At 50.7% G+C, this 15623-nt stretch overlaps 7 protein-coding genes across 7 annotated transcripts; 4 read left to right on the top strand and 3 right to left on the bottom strand.

Annotated features, from left to right (window-relative positions):
- Nucleotides 1-456: 456 nt before the first annotated feature.
- P175DRAFT_0496543 (uncharacterized protein) lies at nucleotides 457-1794 on the top strand (the record flags this gene model as incomplete). The annotated part of the gene is made up of 4 exons (XM_040896130.1): nucleotides 457-595; nucleotides 651-1441; nucleotides 1498-1603; nucleotides 1655-1794. The coding sequence occupies 4 exons, from the start codon at nucleotides 457-459 to the stop codon at nucleotides 1792-1794; spliced, it is 1176 nt and encodes a 391-aa protein (XP_040748780.1).
- A 176-nt stretch (nucleotides 1795-1970) lies between these two features.
- P175DRAFT_0487861 (uncharacterized protein) lies at nucleotides 1971-3564 on the bottom strand (the record flags this gene model as incomplete). The annotated part of the gene is made up of 3 exons (XM_040895683.1): nucleotides 3492-3564; nucleotides 2745-3417; nucleotides 1971-2691 (listed from the first exon to the last, which is right to left on the bottom strand). Exons 1-3 carry the CDS (start codon nucleotides 3523-3525, stop codon nucleotides 1971-1973), a joined length of 1428 nt encoding a protein of 475 aa, XP_040748779.1. The 5' UTR covers nucleotides 3526-3564.
- Nucleotides 3565-3637: 73 nt separating this feature from the next.
- On the top strand, nucleotides 3638-4721 carry P175DRAFT_0467339 (uncharacterized protein). Its single transcript, XM_040894938.1, has 4 exons — nucleotides 3638-3840; nucleotides 3896-4078; nucleotides 4136-4244; nucleotides 4302-4721. The coding sequence occupies exons 1-4, from the start codon at nucleotides 3739-3741 to the stop codon at nucleotides 4406-4408; spliced, it is 501 nt and encodes a 166-aa protein (XP_040748778.1). The 5' UTR covers nucleotides 3638-3738; the 3' UTR covers nucleotides 4409-4721.
- A 320-nt stretch (nucleotides 4722-5041) lies between these two features.
- On the bottom strand, nucleotides 5042-5969 carry P175DRAFT_0526835 (uncharacterized protein; the record flags this gene model as incomplete). The annotated part of the gene is made up of 2 exons (XM_040899487.1): nucleotides 5042-5729; nucleotides 5847-5969. The coding sequence occupies 2 exons, from the start codon at nucleotides 5967-5969 to the stop codon at nucleotides 5244-5246; spliced, it is 609 nt and encodes a 202-aa protein (XP_040748777.1). The 3' UTR covers nucleotides 5042-5243.
- Nucleotides 5970-7519: 1550 nt separating this feature from the next.
- On the bottom strand, nucleotides 7520-9264 carry P175DRAFT_0467336 (putative sterol carrier protein). Its single transcript, XM_040894937.1, has 2 exons — nucleotides 8589-9264; nucleotides 7520-8535 (listed from the first exon to the last, which is right to left on the bottom strand). Exons 1-2 carry the CDS (start codon nucleotides 9080-9082, stop codon nucleotides 7653-7655), a joined length of 1377 nt encoding a protein of 458 aa, XP_040748776.1. The 5' UTR covers nucleotides 9083-9264; the 3' UTR covers nucleotides 7520-7652.
- A 1981-nt stretch (nucleotides 9265-11245) lies between these two features.
- P175DRAFT_0446629 (putative mitochondrial carrier protein) lies at nucleotides 11246-12499 on the top strand (the record flags this gene model as incomplete). The annotated part of the gene is made up of 6 exons (XM_040894355.1): nucleotides 11246-11359; nucleotides 11418-11452; nucleotides 11512-11585; nucleotides 11634-11852; nucleotides 11908-12245; nucleotides 12293-12499. 6 exons carry the CDS (start codon nucleotides 11246-11248, stop codon nucleotides 12497-12499), a joined length of 987 nt encoding a protein of 328 aa, XP_040748775.1.
- A 341-nt stretch (nucleotides 12500-12840) lies between these two features.
- Nucleotides 12841-15342, top strand: P175DRAFT_0496537 (putative pH signal transduction protein PalA; the record flags this gene model as incomplete). Its single annotated transcript, XM_040896129.1, has 5 exons — nucleotides 12841-12848; nucleotides 12898-13135; nucleotides 13191-13274; nucleotides 13317-14254; nucleotides 14304-15342. The coding sequence occupies 5 exons, from the start codon at nucleotides 12841-12843 to the stop codon at nucleotides 15340-15342; spliced, it is 2307 nt and encodes a 768-aa protein (XP_040748774.1).
- Nucleotides 15343-15623: the final 281 nt, after the last annotated feature.

The following is a 15623-nucleotide window of genomic DNA, read 5'->3' as shown; positions in this document are numbered from 1 at the left end:
TATAATAATAATAAAAATAAGTTAAAATATTAAAAATCGCGAAGAATGTGTGATCGCGAAGAATGTGTGGTGCACCTAAAGCAGGTAGTGGTTTAGGTGGGCAGAAAGGCATGGATAAAAGCCACCAGGCAGTGGGACTGCCGACGAAGGTCGGAGCGGCGCTGAATCAATAGGGACATATCTGATCTTGGGGAAATAACCTATATAAGCACGATTATGGATGGCATTTACTAGAAATACAATTTAAAAAAAAAAAAAAACTACAATACAGGTTGACTCGAATTAAAGACAGAATTAACCAGCCGAAGTCTACCTAGTACAAAGAGAAGAATGAGGGGAAGCGAATGCTGACGGTCCTGTACGTGAAAGAAATAGCACTCCAAAGACCATCACTACAAATATCCAGGATACCTAGTGCCTTCATTTCGTTCACTGTAAAAACTGAACAAAGTTCCTATGAAAGCCGCACGATACTACAAAGCCGGCGATGTCCGCATCGAGGACGTGCCTCGCCCCGAACCTTCGCACGACAAGGTCCTGGTCGCTGTAGAATGGTGCGGAATATGCGGCAGTGATCTGAACGAATATCTCTTCGGTATGTCTATCGCATCGCGAAGGGTAATCTCACGTACTAAAGGATCGGATACCAGGTCCCATCGCCGTCCCAAGTGAAAAGAACGGCCGGCACCGTCTCACAGGCGACATCCTCCCCGTCACCATGGGCCACGAAGTAACCGGCCGAATCATCCACGCACCCACGACCCCATCTTCATCGAACACCTTGATCACCGGCCAAGCCGTCGTCATCGACCCACGCTTCTACTGCTCCTCTTGCGCGCCTTGCATCCAATCCGTCACTAACTGCTGCGACGATATCGGATTCCTAGGTCTCTCTGGCGGAGGCGGCGGGCTCTCCGAGGTCGTTGCCGTTCCAGAGTCCATGGTCCATGTTCTTCCCGAGAATGTCGATCTAGCTGCCGCGGCGCTGATCGAGCCGCTCGCTGTTGCGTGGCATGCTGTGCGGCTCGGCACGGAAGCACTGAATATGGACCTCGGTGACGTGCCTATCCTAGTGGTTGGTGCTGGACCGGTTGGCGTAGCGACTGTCTTTGTTTTAAAGGCTTGCGGAGCACGCATGGTTTTTGTCTCGGAACCGTCAGACGCAAGAAGAGAGTCGATACAGCGTACTGGTCTTGTCTGTGCGGCGTGGGATCCAGCTGAGGTGGATGTTGCAGCAAAATGCAACGAGGTAACTGGTGGCGGTGTTGGCCTTGTCTTTGACTGTGCTGGATCCCAGGATGCACTGCAGGCCGGAGCAGGTAGTATTCGATTTAGAGGCATTTATGTTAACTTGGCTGTGCCGAAGATGCCAGTGAGCAAATCCCCCCTCCCTCCCCCCTTTCTTACAGCATTTGCTTCATATATACATACATGTATGTATGTATGTATTTATGCATGCATGCTTGGATAAATGGCTAATTTGGAAATCCTGTTTAGATAACTCTACCTATTTTGCCGTTTCTAAAAAAGGAGATCACATACAAGTGTTCGCTAGCTTATGACCAGGAGGACTTCAAGCAGACAGTAGCTGCGTTTGTTGCTGGTGCGTATCTCTATTTCATGCTTTCCAGCACTTGAGCTAACTTGAAGGTAGGACGGTTCGAAGGAGTTGAGACCATGATTTCCAGACGTGTCCTGCTGGACGAGATCGTAGAGAAGGGATTTAAAGAGTTGACCCAGCCGAATAATCATATCAAGATTCTGGCTACACCAAGGGTAGATCTGCTCTTCTAGATCAACTCTTGCATGTACGACGATACTATAGCCAGAGATGCCCCTTAGAGTGGGTGCTATTACGGAGAAAAGAGGGAGAATAATTTGGACACCATACTCCAGATTCAAATTCAATCCGAGGCAAGGGAAAACTCTTTGTGTAATAAGAAAATACAGAATGAGGCAAGTAAACATATTTACGCCTTAGTCTTGCCCTTCGACTTGGTCTTCTTAGCCTTGGTAGCTGGGGAAGGAGCAACTGCCTTAACGGCCTTGGGGGAAGGCTTCACGCTCTTAGGTGCCTCATCCTTTGCAGGAGTGGACTGCGCTGCCTTCTTTTCCTTCTTCGATTTCTTCGGGGTATCATCAGCTTTCTTCTCTGGCTCGGACACAGGCGCCTCGATGGCCTTAACCTGCTCACCCTCCTCAATGGCCTTAACCTGCTCGCCCTCCTCAATAGCCTTCTTCTCCTGAACGGGGACATCCTTGACGCTCTTGAGCTGAGGAAGCTCAAACTCGTAGCCTAGCTCCTTGAGCTTCTCAGCCTTGGCCAATCGTCTTCTCTGTTCCTGGCCGATATTCTTGGACCATTGCTCGCGCGTCTTACCCTTGTTCAGACGCTTCCGCTCAATCGTATTCCAGGGGGTTCGCTTGAAGCGCCGGTTGGCGCCCTTCCAGAGATCCGGGTGCAGTTGCTCCACAGGCACGTACTTGCACTTCAGGATGTGGCCGTACATCAGGTAGTTGTCCATGGTTGCGGCGACGATCTTGGCGACGGAAGTAGAGACAAATTCGATGAAAGCGTAGTGCTTGGAGCGGCCAGTAAGACGATTGCGAGACAGACGCAGGCGGGTAATCTCGCCAAATTGTGAGAAGTATGCGCGCATCTGGTGTTCATAGAAACCGTGGGGGATACGGCTGGGGATGGTTAGACAGATGTCAACGGAAGCATAAAGATAATTAGAACTCACCCAACATAAACAGTTCCAGGTTGCTCATTGGTCTCGGTCTTTTGCTGCTTCTGCAACTTGAGGATCTTGCGCTTGGCTTTCTTGGAGTCGGGGATCTTGGGAACCGGAGCATCGGGGTCCAGACCCTCGTCCGCGGACTCGTCCTCGTCGCCACTGCTCTCGAAGCCTCGGATCAGGGCAGCAGTCTGGTCATCTTCCTCGTCATCTTCACCTTCGCTATCACTCGGAATAGGAACCTCTTCGTCTTCAGAGTCGCTAGCAATAATCTCAAGTTTCTCCGCCAGGTCCTTCTTCTTGGACTTTGCGGGCTTGTCCTTGGGGGCCGGAGCAGCGGTGCCATCTTCCTTCTTAGACTTCTTGTTGGTAGGCTTGCTCTTGCTGTTCTTCTCTGCAACCTTCTTCACGGGAGCGACTTCAACCTCAGCCTCACTATCCTCCTCCTCCTCCTCATCACTAAGAAAATCAGCTGCGCGCTTGCGAGGCTTGATCGGTCGGGGAGCGTCCCCATTAGCCTTGGGCTTCACGGCAGACTTCTTCGCCTCAGCGGCTGCGCCATTGGACTTGTTCTTTTTCAGAATAGATTTCGGGGAATCTTGGGCAGGTTGCTCCGTGGCTTTGGCTTCGACCTTCTTGGTCTTCTTCGCCGGCGAGTCGGCAGCGGTGGCAGTGGCCGCTACGAATCTGTCAGTACACAAACACTCTGTGATTTCGGAAAATAAAACAAAGATGAAGGAGTGAAATTCATACCCTTACGCTTCTTGTCCTTTTTATCCGGAGCCATTTTCACAACAGTCGCAATGGACGAATTTATCAACTGAGCCTCGACAAGTGCGGGAGACTTTTTTTTTTTTTCTTCTGAAAATTATTTTTTTTTAGCTGCAGAAAACGCCAAGCGGTGAGCCTCAGTCCGCCTTCCGTTGCCCTCTCTTTCTTGTCTCTACTACCGCATCAACAACTTCACATTACACCAAAACAAGACAGAGTGCCAGATGTCATGGGGAAGAAAAAGGGTGCTAATAGGGCACTGACGCAGGAAGAAATCTGGGATGATTCTGCGCTCGTTCAGAGCTGGGATGAAGCAGTCGAGGAGTACAATGTAGGTTGCTCCCCTGGCACGTGACCTATACGGGGCTGACTCTCATGAACAACAGCTCTACCACAGCATCCATGCAAAGGGGGAGAATGTGGAAGATGTTCTAAGAGAAGGTGAAGCTAAGGAAGAGGCAGAGGCTGCGGCTGAGAGGGCCCATGCCGAGATTGAAGATGAAAAGGATGATGACATGGCCGATGCCGATGCTCTCCGGCCTGCCCAAGAGACGCACCCAGTCCTGCAGGTACGTGCAAATACAAGGGCCCGTTCCTTCGAATATCTATCATTAATTCGAGTTTAGGCAGTAAACGGACGAGACGACCCGTGTGTTGGAGCGCCCAAAGAGCAAGGTACCGCGAATCCCATTCCCCATCCCGCTGCTGCTATCCCCCAGCCTCTCCTGAATCAAGGTAGGACCAAGGCCCAAATCTTCCGTTTCCCTCTTGGGCAAAGGCTAACTACCGTAGTTCAAGATGAGGGGCTAAAAAACCTCATGATGGCCTGGTACTATGCTGGATATTATACAGGTCTCTATGAAGGACAACGAGGAGCAAATCAAAATAAGGGCTCGTGATGTTTGCCATGGGAAACCCCCCTTCCTAATAATGAACTTGCAACTTCTGGATGTGATATCTGCCAGAACAAAGTCTCGGGGTTGGCTTTCAGGATGTGTGTTTGCCTAGTAAGCTAGATGCGGAGCAAACACTATAAAGACTTGGTGGGATCAAAGCCGCGCATGTTAAGAGAAGAATTCTTCGCCTTGCCAGGTTTTATATAGGTAAATATTGGGCAGGCAGTTCAGTTTACTCCAGTTCACTCCTAAAAATATACTTTTTATTAATATTTCTTCTCCAAGGCAGACTATGGTTTAGAAATATTAATTTCCGCAACTAGCTGCAGCCAGCTTTCGTTCTAATATAATAGAACCAAAGAATAGCTTACAACTATCACTAACCCCCAGGACCTATCTCTCTAGCTTTATGAGCTATACACTTGATTTGTTCTTCCTAATGATTAACCAGTACCAGGAGCACTACTAAAATTGGCCCAAAAGGACTTCTCCTGAATCCATTATTCAGGGATTAGTTACGTGCTTACTTACACCTACATACATCCAGGAGGTGGATGTCGGACATTATAAGAATAGAGAAATACTTGTGTGACAAGAATAAGAATAACCAAATGAAACCCGTCAACATAACTGAATGAACTATCTAACTCATGCTGATGCTCATGACCGTGCACAACTACTTGAACTACTCGCCATACCACCTAGCTCAACCCTCAACATATCCCCGAGAACACCACCATCCCTCCTGATATTCACACAGCAACCGCGCTCATCCCAAATAAACATCTCAAACAAAAAGCAAAGAAAAGGAGCGGACGGAGAAAAAAAAAAAAAACGTTTACAAAAGCCCACCACCGCTCAACAATCCACCCACAAGCGGCAAGCCAGACAACGGATCATTCTTGGCCTGGTGGCTCGGAGCCGCCGCCGGCGCGGCCGCCGCCTCGTCATCAGCGCTGGGCTCAGCCGCGGGCTTGCTCTTCATGTCGCTGTTGAGGCGTTCCGCGCTGACAGAGGCAGAAGCCGAGGGCACGCTCGCAGCAGCAGCAGCAGAGGGCATGAGGATGCCGTTGGGAGAAGACGGCGTGGCCGCGTCGGCTTCCTCGTTCGCCTTGGTGCTTGCAGCTGAAGGTGCCGCGGCTTCGGGGTCCTCTTCTTCTTCGGGCTCGGGCGTGGCAGGGTGCATGGCGGCGTGTGCTTTTCCGGAAGACGAGGGGAATGTGACGTGCGTGTTGGGCACGGGCATGTTGTTTCCGACGTCCGCGTTCTCGTCGGTGCTGGCACCGTAGGTCTCGCTCATTTGTTGCATCATTTTGGCGGCAGACTTTCCGCGGGGAGGGGGGGGGGTTCATGTTAGTGTGGTTCTTTCTTGGGGTTCCCCTTGTGTTTTTCATGTAGCAGGGTAGCGGGGGGAGGAGGGTATGCAGCAGTCAAGGCGTACCTGTAGAGAATCAGCAGCTACCTGGGCAGTAGCCATGTCGTCGCCATCTGAGCGTTTGACTGGAGCTGCAGACACCAGGAGAGCCAGGTTCAGGCAGACTGCGAGGAAAGAGAGACGGGTCATTTTGTTCGTGGAGGTGTTTTGCTCTGTATTTTTTTTTGAGTGGGAATGAATGGTATATGGGGGAAATAGAGGCCAAAGGAGTGGACAGCCAAAGCCAGGAAAGACCAAGAAAGAACGTTGAACAAACAGTCAGTTGCCTGGGAAGAAGCCAGGGACTACCTGGATGAACAGGTAGGTACATGCTTATATATGGAGTAAAGCGACGAGGCATCAACAGCATTCCTGTGCTAGGGAGGGAGGGGATGCTCCAGGGTTAGCTGGCTTGCTACGTACCGACTCCTACGTAGGCGATGGTTGTGCGTGTGTGGTAGTGCCTTGCGAGGGAATTTGGCACCATTGCTGGAGAGTTTGGAACTGTTGTGGATGCAGAGCCTATGACTTGACGCAGAGCACTACGCGCCGATAGCTGCACCTGCGTCAACACCTGCATTCAAGTCATGTTAAAGTAAGGGGCGAGGTTGTGGCAAGGCTTGTTGTATGGGTCTTGTAAGCTTCCTGCTCTCCCAGCGGATACCAGGAGAAGGGAGGACATTCCAGTGTATCAGTCTATGCCTTGATTGCGTAACCTTCCTCTGGCGATCATGATTCACTCTAACGTATACACCGATGATGGAAGGAGACTTAGATCGTGATGTCCAATGAGAGGATCAAAGTTGATACAGAGGTCAGGATACAAGGGATTCAAGTAAAGATAAAACATCAATTGAAAATAGGAATCTACATTCTATACGTGTGAATACGTGCAGAGAAATATACTCCGTGCCTAACGGGAATGTATGTATCTCCTTCTGATTGACACGAACCGCGCCATATCACTTGACAGCGGCCGCAACACGAGGGAGAATGAAGAAAGAACTAGTCCAACTTCCAGTTCTTTTCGGCAAAAATTTTGACCTCGAATATCATTTATGTGACGGACGAGACTTCGAATATGCCTGATTGTGTTGTTGTCATCGTACTCGATGGCTGCACTTAGCGCAACTTGTAGCATTCATTATGTGAGATAATACCTGCGTCAGTAAGCCTTGATCATGTAATCAGTGTTAGTTGAAATGAAATGAAATAAAATAATAATAATAAAAAAAAGGAAAAGCAAAAAGGGATAACGAAAGGGAAGGCAGCATTATCCTTCCTCCTTCGCTCTCTCCTCCGATCCTTGCAAGGGAGGCCGCAACCTGGGCATTCCAGGCCGCGGTGCACCCTTGATCAAAAACACGGTATGTAAATCATCGACAATCAATTCATCAAAAGATAGCGATTCAGAAAAATATGTATGTATGCTCAAAGCGAACCCAGCTCTCCTCGTGTTGGGACGGTTGTACCGACCCAGATGGCAGGCGATGGGATTAGAACGAGCACGCTCATGCTCAGTCTCGGTCTCTGTCTATAATTTGTCGATAGAATAGGCGCTAACGGCGTCCATCCACAAGGGTATGTTGGAGACCTGCAATATGTTATGGTAAAAGGAAAGAAGAAGAATTTGTTGGAGGTCGCGGAAAATTTTTGTTATGGTGTTGTTGATTAGTCATCGTCCCGGAGAATTGTTATCCCGGTTACATAATACCATATATATCGTTCATAGTTATACTCGTGTATAAAAAAAAAAAAATCTAATCAGTCTGTCGCTAGTCATTGTACAGTCATTACAGTTAAGTGGGTCTTCAGGTATATACATTGAGGACATTAGAACCGGGAGATAACCTTCTCCTGGACATCGGCCAATGCCCATGCATCGCTAGCTTTCTTGCTGCAAACCTGCTTCGCCTGTTCGGCAGTGAAGCCCTTAGCCTCGACGGCCGGGTTGTACCCAAGGCCAGTGATCTTGGCAACAACGTCGGACGGCACAGCAGTGGCAACCTTGCCATCTGCACGCTTGTAGACAGTTACGACAACAGCACCGCCCAACCCCAGGTTGTGTTGCAAGCAGGCATCAGTTCCAGCGACCAGACGGTTGTTAGCCCAGCCGCGGAGATGCCAGACCAACTCGGTGCATTGAGCAAGACCAGTAGCGCCCAAGGGGTGACCCTTGGAGATAAGGCCTCCAGAGGGGTTGATGACCATCTTTCCCCCATAGGTAATGTCACCCTTGGCAACCATCTCGTGGGCCTTTCCGGGCTCGCACAGCTCCAGAGCATCGATGGTGATCATCTCGTTAGCGGAAAAACAGTCATGAAGCTCACACACCTTAATGTCCTTGACATTGACGCCAGCTTCGGCAGTGGCCGCACGGCAGGCGGCCCGGGACATGCCAAAGCCCATCAGGTCAATCGAGCTACGGTTGTACACGCTGGTGTCATCGGTGCGGAGCTGCTGGCCGGCAATGAGGATAGCTTGGTCCTTCAGGTGGGGACGGGCATCAAGGAAAGCCTGAGAGACAATAACAGCGGCGGCAGCGCCATCGGAGGTAGGGCAGCACTGAAGCTTGGTCAGGGGTTCATAAATCATGGGTGCGTTCATGATCTGCTCGAGGGTATATTCATCCTGGAACTGAGAGTAGGGGTTGCGCTTGGAATGTTCGTGGTTAATGCGAGCGATCTCGCCAAAGTGTTCCGCTTTGGCCCCGTACCTGAACAATTAGCAAGAAGTCTGGAAAAGGGGGGATAGCTAGCGCGAGCTCACTTCTCCATGTATTCACGACCAGCGTTACCGAACATCTGGGCCGCACCAGGCGCGTTGGTCACACCACGCGTATCCGCCATCATCATACCGATGAGGCCAGTAGGTTTGGCACGGTCGTTGTAGACCGACGGGAGAGCCCCGGGGCTCATCTTCTCGAAACCAACAACAAGCACACAGTCGGCAGCGCCGTGGGAGACCATGGTACGGGCCATCGCCAAACCAGTAGAGCCAGTGGAGCAGTTATTGTTGACGTTGTAAATAGGGATCTCGGTCAACCCGAACTGGTAGAACACGCGTTGTCCGCAGGTGCTCTCACCGTACACATAGCAAGCAACACCTTGGTCCACATCGTCATAGTTAATTTTCGCATCCAGCATTGCCTTTACACCAGCCTCGAACCCGAGTTCATTGTAATCAACCTTGCCACGGGGCTTGATGAACTTGGTCATGCTCACGCCAAGCACGTATGCCGGAGCTGTTGGTTTCTTGCCCATTATGGTGTGTGAAGGGAGACGATGGTAAATAAGCTGCGAGGAGGATAATTTTCATGAATATTGTCGAACTAGGATATCGTGCGCAAGGACCGGCCTTATCAATATATGATGCTCCAGATGATAGATCTGGCCGTGGCTCTATTGCGGCTCTACTGGGACTTTTATGGTGGAGGAGGGTTTGCGGGGGACGCCGCGACCGAGGTCCCGAGGATATACGGATACAGTGTACACAGGTCTATTGCTGCAGGCGTGGGTATTTGTTGAAGTCAAGTCATAACTAGCGTTTGGTTTGATTTAGATCTACCCAAGTCATAGTCATAGTAGCTCATCGACTAACTATAAGCAATTGGACAGGTGCCGATCTTATGAGAGCTCTCATACATATATACAGTACTATATATTTTGTTCCACCACCCTGGCCCTCCCTCAACAACGTACCAACTCTTCTGCGCCAATAGTTTACCTACTCGAGCAAAATGTCACACGAGTCTTATTGACTGACTACTACAGTACCTCTTTACGTACCTGTTGTTACCCTAAGGGGTTGTTAGGGTTCAGACAGATTACGACACGATTCCTCCTTGGTGGTTCGACCAGACCCGATCCACGTATTTGATTAGCCTTGTATCTGATCCGGATCAGTTCCACTTTTCCACATCTCCATCTAGTTATCTAATTCTATTCCCCTCTCTCCCACTCTCTCTTTCAAGTTGTAGGATATCCGATAGTCTGTGTTACCTTCGGCAACAGCCACCTTACCCTCCACTGCTACGTTGGGTTAGTCTATTACCAAGTGCGGTTAGACCCATATTAGTCATTATCCTTCACATGCTGGAAGTAACTAAACCCAATTAGGTCATCACTAGTGCTCGGATTTGGCCTCCTCTCTGATTCTGATGGACGGTACGGAGTAGAGAATTGGATCAATAGAATTGAGATGAGAGTAAGTCTGCAGTCAGATTGGTCGCACTAAACAGAGCAAGGGCGGGGTAGACGAGCGGGTAGCGCTACTAGAGGGCAACCGGACTGGTTTGGTCCGATGCAGATAGGAAACTTGCCACGTTAGCTTGAGCTCCTTGAAGATTGAGAGAATTACCACACAGCCAACTGAGTGAGTGGAATATCTCTCTAGCTATATATGTCTTCTCTGATCTCAAATTTGCCATGTACATATCCGAAAACTACGTCCCTTGAACCCTCAATCCTAAAGTTGTATTTCCGTGTAGTGAGGGAATTGTTATAGACGACGTCACTGGTCAAATCCCTAAACCTGTTCAAGTGGGCTGAAGATCCACCACCATTCTGTAAGAAGAACAGCGGCCCACACACATATCTACTGGTCTGATTCTTTGGCACGAATCCTCCCCATCTTCCATATCCTTTAGGTAGACAGGCACTCTCTACTCTGTGCTCTGGAGTTCTCACTTCAACGCTCCTTTCTCTCCCTCTCTCTCGCACAACTTCTTTCTTTCCTTCCTCTCCATTGACGCCCAAGTCTCCACCGGCCTCTTACTCTCGGAGCCCTCTCTACTAGTAGGTATTGCTCCTGATTCCCCCCCAGCCCATTGTCCCACTTTCAGAGCAGCCCCCCCCCCCCCCCCCTCCGGCTACAAAATGAGACCCTAATCGTCAATGAAGTCTGTCATTTCAGTGGCTGATCCTTTATCGTATCTTGGATTTTAGGTAGCCTCTAGTTTCATCACGTCGAAGATTGTTTCAGAAGAGCGGAGGGTTCCGGATCGCTGTGTATATATCAGCGATACATTGACGACAACTCCAGGAGTGGTTGGAACCCTCGTCTCGCCTGATTGCTCAACTCAGCCCAGCTCCTTAATCCCACCCTTTCCTTCATTTATCACTCTCAAAGAAATAAAGACAAGTACAAAGGGTTGTCTAGCCCACTTCATGGACAATTGTGGGACGCTGAACGGTCTGCTCGCATGCTGAGAGACCGCTTTGCGTTCCATAGGGTTCCCCAGCCTGTTTGTTGCCGAGTGTGAATTATATTCACTCCTGGAATTGTGACGACTAAGCGAACAGCTTAACAAAAAGCATTTCCCTGTTACTGCCCCAGATGGGATGCCTACCGGGATGACTCTTGACAAACACTCTGAACATGCTCCCTTTGCCCCTCCCCCCCCACAACCATCATCACCTGTCATAATGCCGGCGGGTAATACCTGGATTATGGATGACTCCACTCGTAACAAGCTCCTCAAGAAATACAAAACCCAGGTGGCCTCGGCGACTTCCACGATCTGCGCCACTCTTGCTGTGGTAGGTCGCGGAATCCAAGCTTCAAGGAAGCCGGGGACATGCTAATTGTGTTGTGCAGACTCCTCTGGAGAATGTCAAAACTCGAATGCAGACGTGCGTTTCTCTCCCCTCAATTCCTTCCCTGGAGAAACAGATGACTAACTAAGCCGTAGTCACAACTTTCGCAATGTTTCCCAGTGCATCCGATATTTGTGGCGAACTGAAGGGCCTCGCGGCTATGTAGCTGGTTCGTTTTCTTGGAATTCCAACCTCAGGAAGATACTAACAATACCAGGAGCCCTTCCCCCTCTGGCTAGCGTCACTGCTGTCCGGGTTGTGAACTTTTCGACCTACAATGCTGCGAAACACCGTATTTCGGATTTTATGGAGCGGATGACCGGCCAGTCTCCTTTGGCATTGTACAACACCCCGGGCAGCAGCCCTACCGTTTCAACTCTCTTCACCTTTACCACCGCTGGTCTCATTGCTGGACTGATTACCTCCCCGCTTGCTTGTATGTCTATTTCGTCTTCCCCTGCGAGGCAGAGGCACCATGCTGACAAAATTAGGTCCTTTTGAATTGGCCAAGAATGTCGTTCAGACTTCTGTCTTGGTGTCCAATCGTGCCCAAGCGTCCCCCGATGCCATTAGAGACCTGTCGCTGCGCAACAAACCCCGTTTGGGAACCATTGAGGCGATCCGCCAGATCGTTCAACGATATGGATTCAGAGGACTTTACACCGGATTCCACCTTCACGCGATGCGCGACACTCTTGGATCGGGTCTGTATTTCGCGGTATATGAGACAGTGAAGCAGGTGGCTGCGAAAGAACTCGGACCTGATAAATCGCCTTTCGGTGCGCCCATGATTGCTGGTGCAATCTGTAGCACTGTGCCATGGTTCTGTGTAAGTTTTCGTGCTCAAGCTTTCGTAACCAGATACTAATTGAGTAGACGTACCCGCTCGATACTCGCAAGACACGTGCGCAGAGTGTGCTCTTGGGCAGAACGAAGGAAGTTGGAGAGGCGTCGGCCGCGGTAGCGAAATCCAGCATGTACAAAGGCCTGTCGATTATCCTGATTCGCACTGGAGTGAACAACATGATTCTGCTCAGTATTTTTGAATACATCAAAATGCGAATCAACGAGTTGGACGGGTAGTGTGATGATGATGATGATGATGATGTTTTTTTTTTTTTTTCTCCATCCCCATTTCTTTGGTGTTCCGGTTTGGCGTACAAGGTTCTGGGATGTATCGTGATTAGGCTAGTACATAGTTAGTAGCTGTGCTGCTTGCAAATAAAGAATGATCTGTACGTACACCTTGCTCATTGCTTGCTTTTTGCTGCAGAGTCCGTAGCGAGTAACATTTATAAATATCTGGGTGCCTTAAGGCACCCACAACGTCATGCGTTGCCGTGGGGGCGGGAGGGACAGTTTTCACATCAACAACCACGGCCCCCCTCCAAGCAACCACCGGCAACTCGCGTTGGCAAATCGCCATGGCATCGTATGTCCGGCCTTTCTTGCTCTGGGATATACACACTAATGATAAGTAGTAATATCCTCCAGGTTCCTTTCCGCCGCTCGCACACGGTCTCGCTCTCCGATGCCATCACGCAATACATCTCCTCCCAGTATGACCAGCGCCCGGACATGTTCGCGGACGATCTCTTGATCATTGACCGGCTGCGGGACGAAGCCGTGCATGTTCAGGAACCGCATGTTAGCGGGGTGAGCCGCCTGGTTACGTATGCGGCGCAGTTGAAGTGGCTTGGGGGGAAGTTTCCAGTTGATGTACGTGTGTGATGAGTTCCGGATCTACAATATAATATACTTAGGGTTATGTTAGATGCTGACTGGAAGAATGATACTGAATAGGTTGGGGTCGAATTTCCTTGGTATCCTGCGTTTGGGTTTAATACCTCACGACCGGGTATGTCTTTTTTTTTTTTTTTCACTTCCAAGGCTGAGGCAGGACTATGGTAAACCAAAAAAAAAAATACTGATATGGTGGAGAATAGATTCTCAAAATAACATTCGATTTGAACTCGCAAACATCATCTTCAATCTTAGCGCGTTATACTCCCAGCTCGCCTTTGCCGTGAACCGCACCACAACGGATGGATTGAAACAAGCATGCAACTATTTCTGTCAGTCGGCCGGAGTGTTGGCGCATCTGCGCACAGAGATCCTCCCTGATATGCGAACGTCGCCTCCCGAAGATATGGATGACATGACCCTGCAGAGTTTGGAACAGCTGCTCCTCGCACAAGCACAAGAATGTTTCTGGCAGAAGGCCGTGAAGGATGGGCTGAAGGATGCGTCGATTGCACGGCTCGCAGCTAAGGTATCTGATTTCTACGCTGATGCTTGCAACCACGCGGTAAAATCCAATGCAATCAGCCCCGAATGGATCCACCATATGACAGCGAAGCAGCACCATTTCGCGGCCGCAGCGCAGTACCGTCAGTCGCTGGATTGTTTGGAGAAACGCAAGTATGGAGAGGAAGTGGCGCGGTTACGGGACGCAGAGGCGTGCGTGAATGAAGCCCTGAAAGAGTCGCGCTGGATTAATAGAACGGTGCTGGGGGATCTGCAGGGACTTAAAAATCGGGTGACAGAGGACTTGAAGCGCGCGGAGAAAGACAACGATGTGATCTATTTGAACCCCGTTCCGCCCAAGTCTGAGTTGCGGTTTATTGACCGGGCATCGATGGTCGCTGCGAAGGCGCCGCAGCAGGTAACGGATGCGATTTCGATGCTGGGGGAGAAGGGGGCGCTGGGACAGCCGCTGTTTTCGAAACTCGTCCCATATGCCGTACATATTGCAGCGAGCATTTACTCGGACCGAAGGGATGGACTTGTCAATGAGACTATTGGGGAGTTGGAGACTATGACGGACAGACTACGAGAGTACGCGCCTCGTCCGTATTCTTTCCTCGCATGACGCTGACTTTTATAGTTTACTGTCTTCATTGAACCTCCCTGGCTCTCTGCAGGCATTAGAGAAACCGCTCGGACTACCCCCCGCACTGGTATCTCACGCCGAAGAAATGCGCCAACAAGACGGACTAAACCGACTCCGCATGTCTCTCCAGGACATCGCCAAAGTCAAAACCAACGATCGAGCCGTTTACACCGAAGGTGTAGAGCTCCTAGCTGCCGAAAAAGCCGAAGACGACTCCTCGCGGCGCAAATATGGGACTGACCGATGGCCACGCGAGTCCTCCGAACAAGCTGCCAAGAAGATATACACAACCTCCCGCGAAATCGACGGCTATTTCAGCTCTGCGCAGAGCAGCGACAACCTGGTCGAGCAGAAACTCCAAGACTCCGAGGCTGTCTTCCGCGTGTTAACAGGTACGAACCGCGACCTGGAAGCATACGTCCCTAGCAGCCGACGCGCGGCTATCCCTCCCGAGGTCGAGCGCGAGGTGAGCCGGCTACGCGGCTGTCTCAGCGAAGTCAACCATCTCGAAAACCGACGGAGGCGCAAAGCCCAGGCATTGAAAGATAAAGCGCGCGCGGACGATATCAGCCAAGCTCTCGTGACCGAGGCTGCGCGTCTAGAACGGGAGTCCCCGATGCAGGCTATCCAAGCCAGCCAGTTCGAGGATCTCTTCGCGAGCCGACTGCGGCGGTATGACGAGGACCAGGAGATGGTGATCCAGGAGCAAAACGACCAGGACCAAATCGCGGCGCAGGTGCGCGAGGCGAACCGGGCGCTTACGCGGGCGCACACGGGGGACGCATCGACGAAGGAGCGCGAGAAGGCCCTGCAGGAGCTGGAAAACGGGTACCTCAAGTACAAGGAGATAATCTCAAACATCGAGGTCGGGCGGAAGTTCTATAACGATCTGGCGAAGATTGTGGGGAGGTTCCGGGATGATTGCAAGGCCTTTGTGCACAAGCGTCGAATGGAAGCCAGCCAACTCGAGGGGTACGGAATCCCTTATCTTTTATCATCTTTTCATCTTCATCCAACGTTGCGCAGAAGCTAACCGTTCCACCCCCGTGTCATCAGAGATATAAGCAGCGTAGTAGCAATGGCGTCGTTGAATATCACCCCACCATTCCGACAGCCACCAGCACCAACACCAGCACCAGTACCAGCACCAGCACCAGCACAACCGCCGGCCGCGGCTCCTATCCAACCACAGCCGCCAATGCAGTCGCAAATGCAAGCACCCAGCCAGCCTCCCCAAGAACGATCGGAACCACTTGCAGCACCGCAACCAACCCGGAACCCACGCGGGATGATGCCCATGCCCATGCCCATGCC

This window comes from Aspergillus ochraceoroseus, assembly GCF_002846915.1.
Source record: "Aspergillus ochraceoroseus IBT 24754 chromosome Unknown P175scaffold_11, whole genome shotgun sequence".
Lineage (NCBI taxonomy): Eukaryota > Fungi > Ascomycota > Eurotiomycetes > Eurotiales > Aspergillaceae > Aspergillus > Aspergillus ochraceoroseus.
Note: the sequence above shows the minus strand (reverse complement) of the source record. Positions and strands in the feature narration are given on the sequence as shown.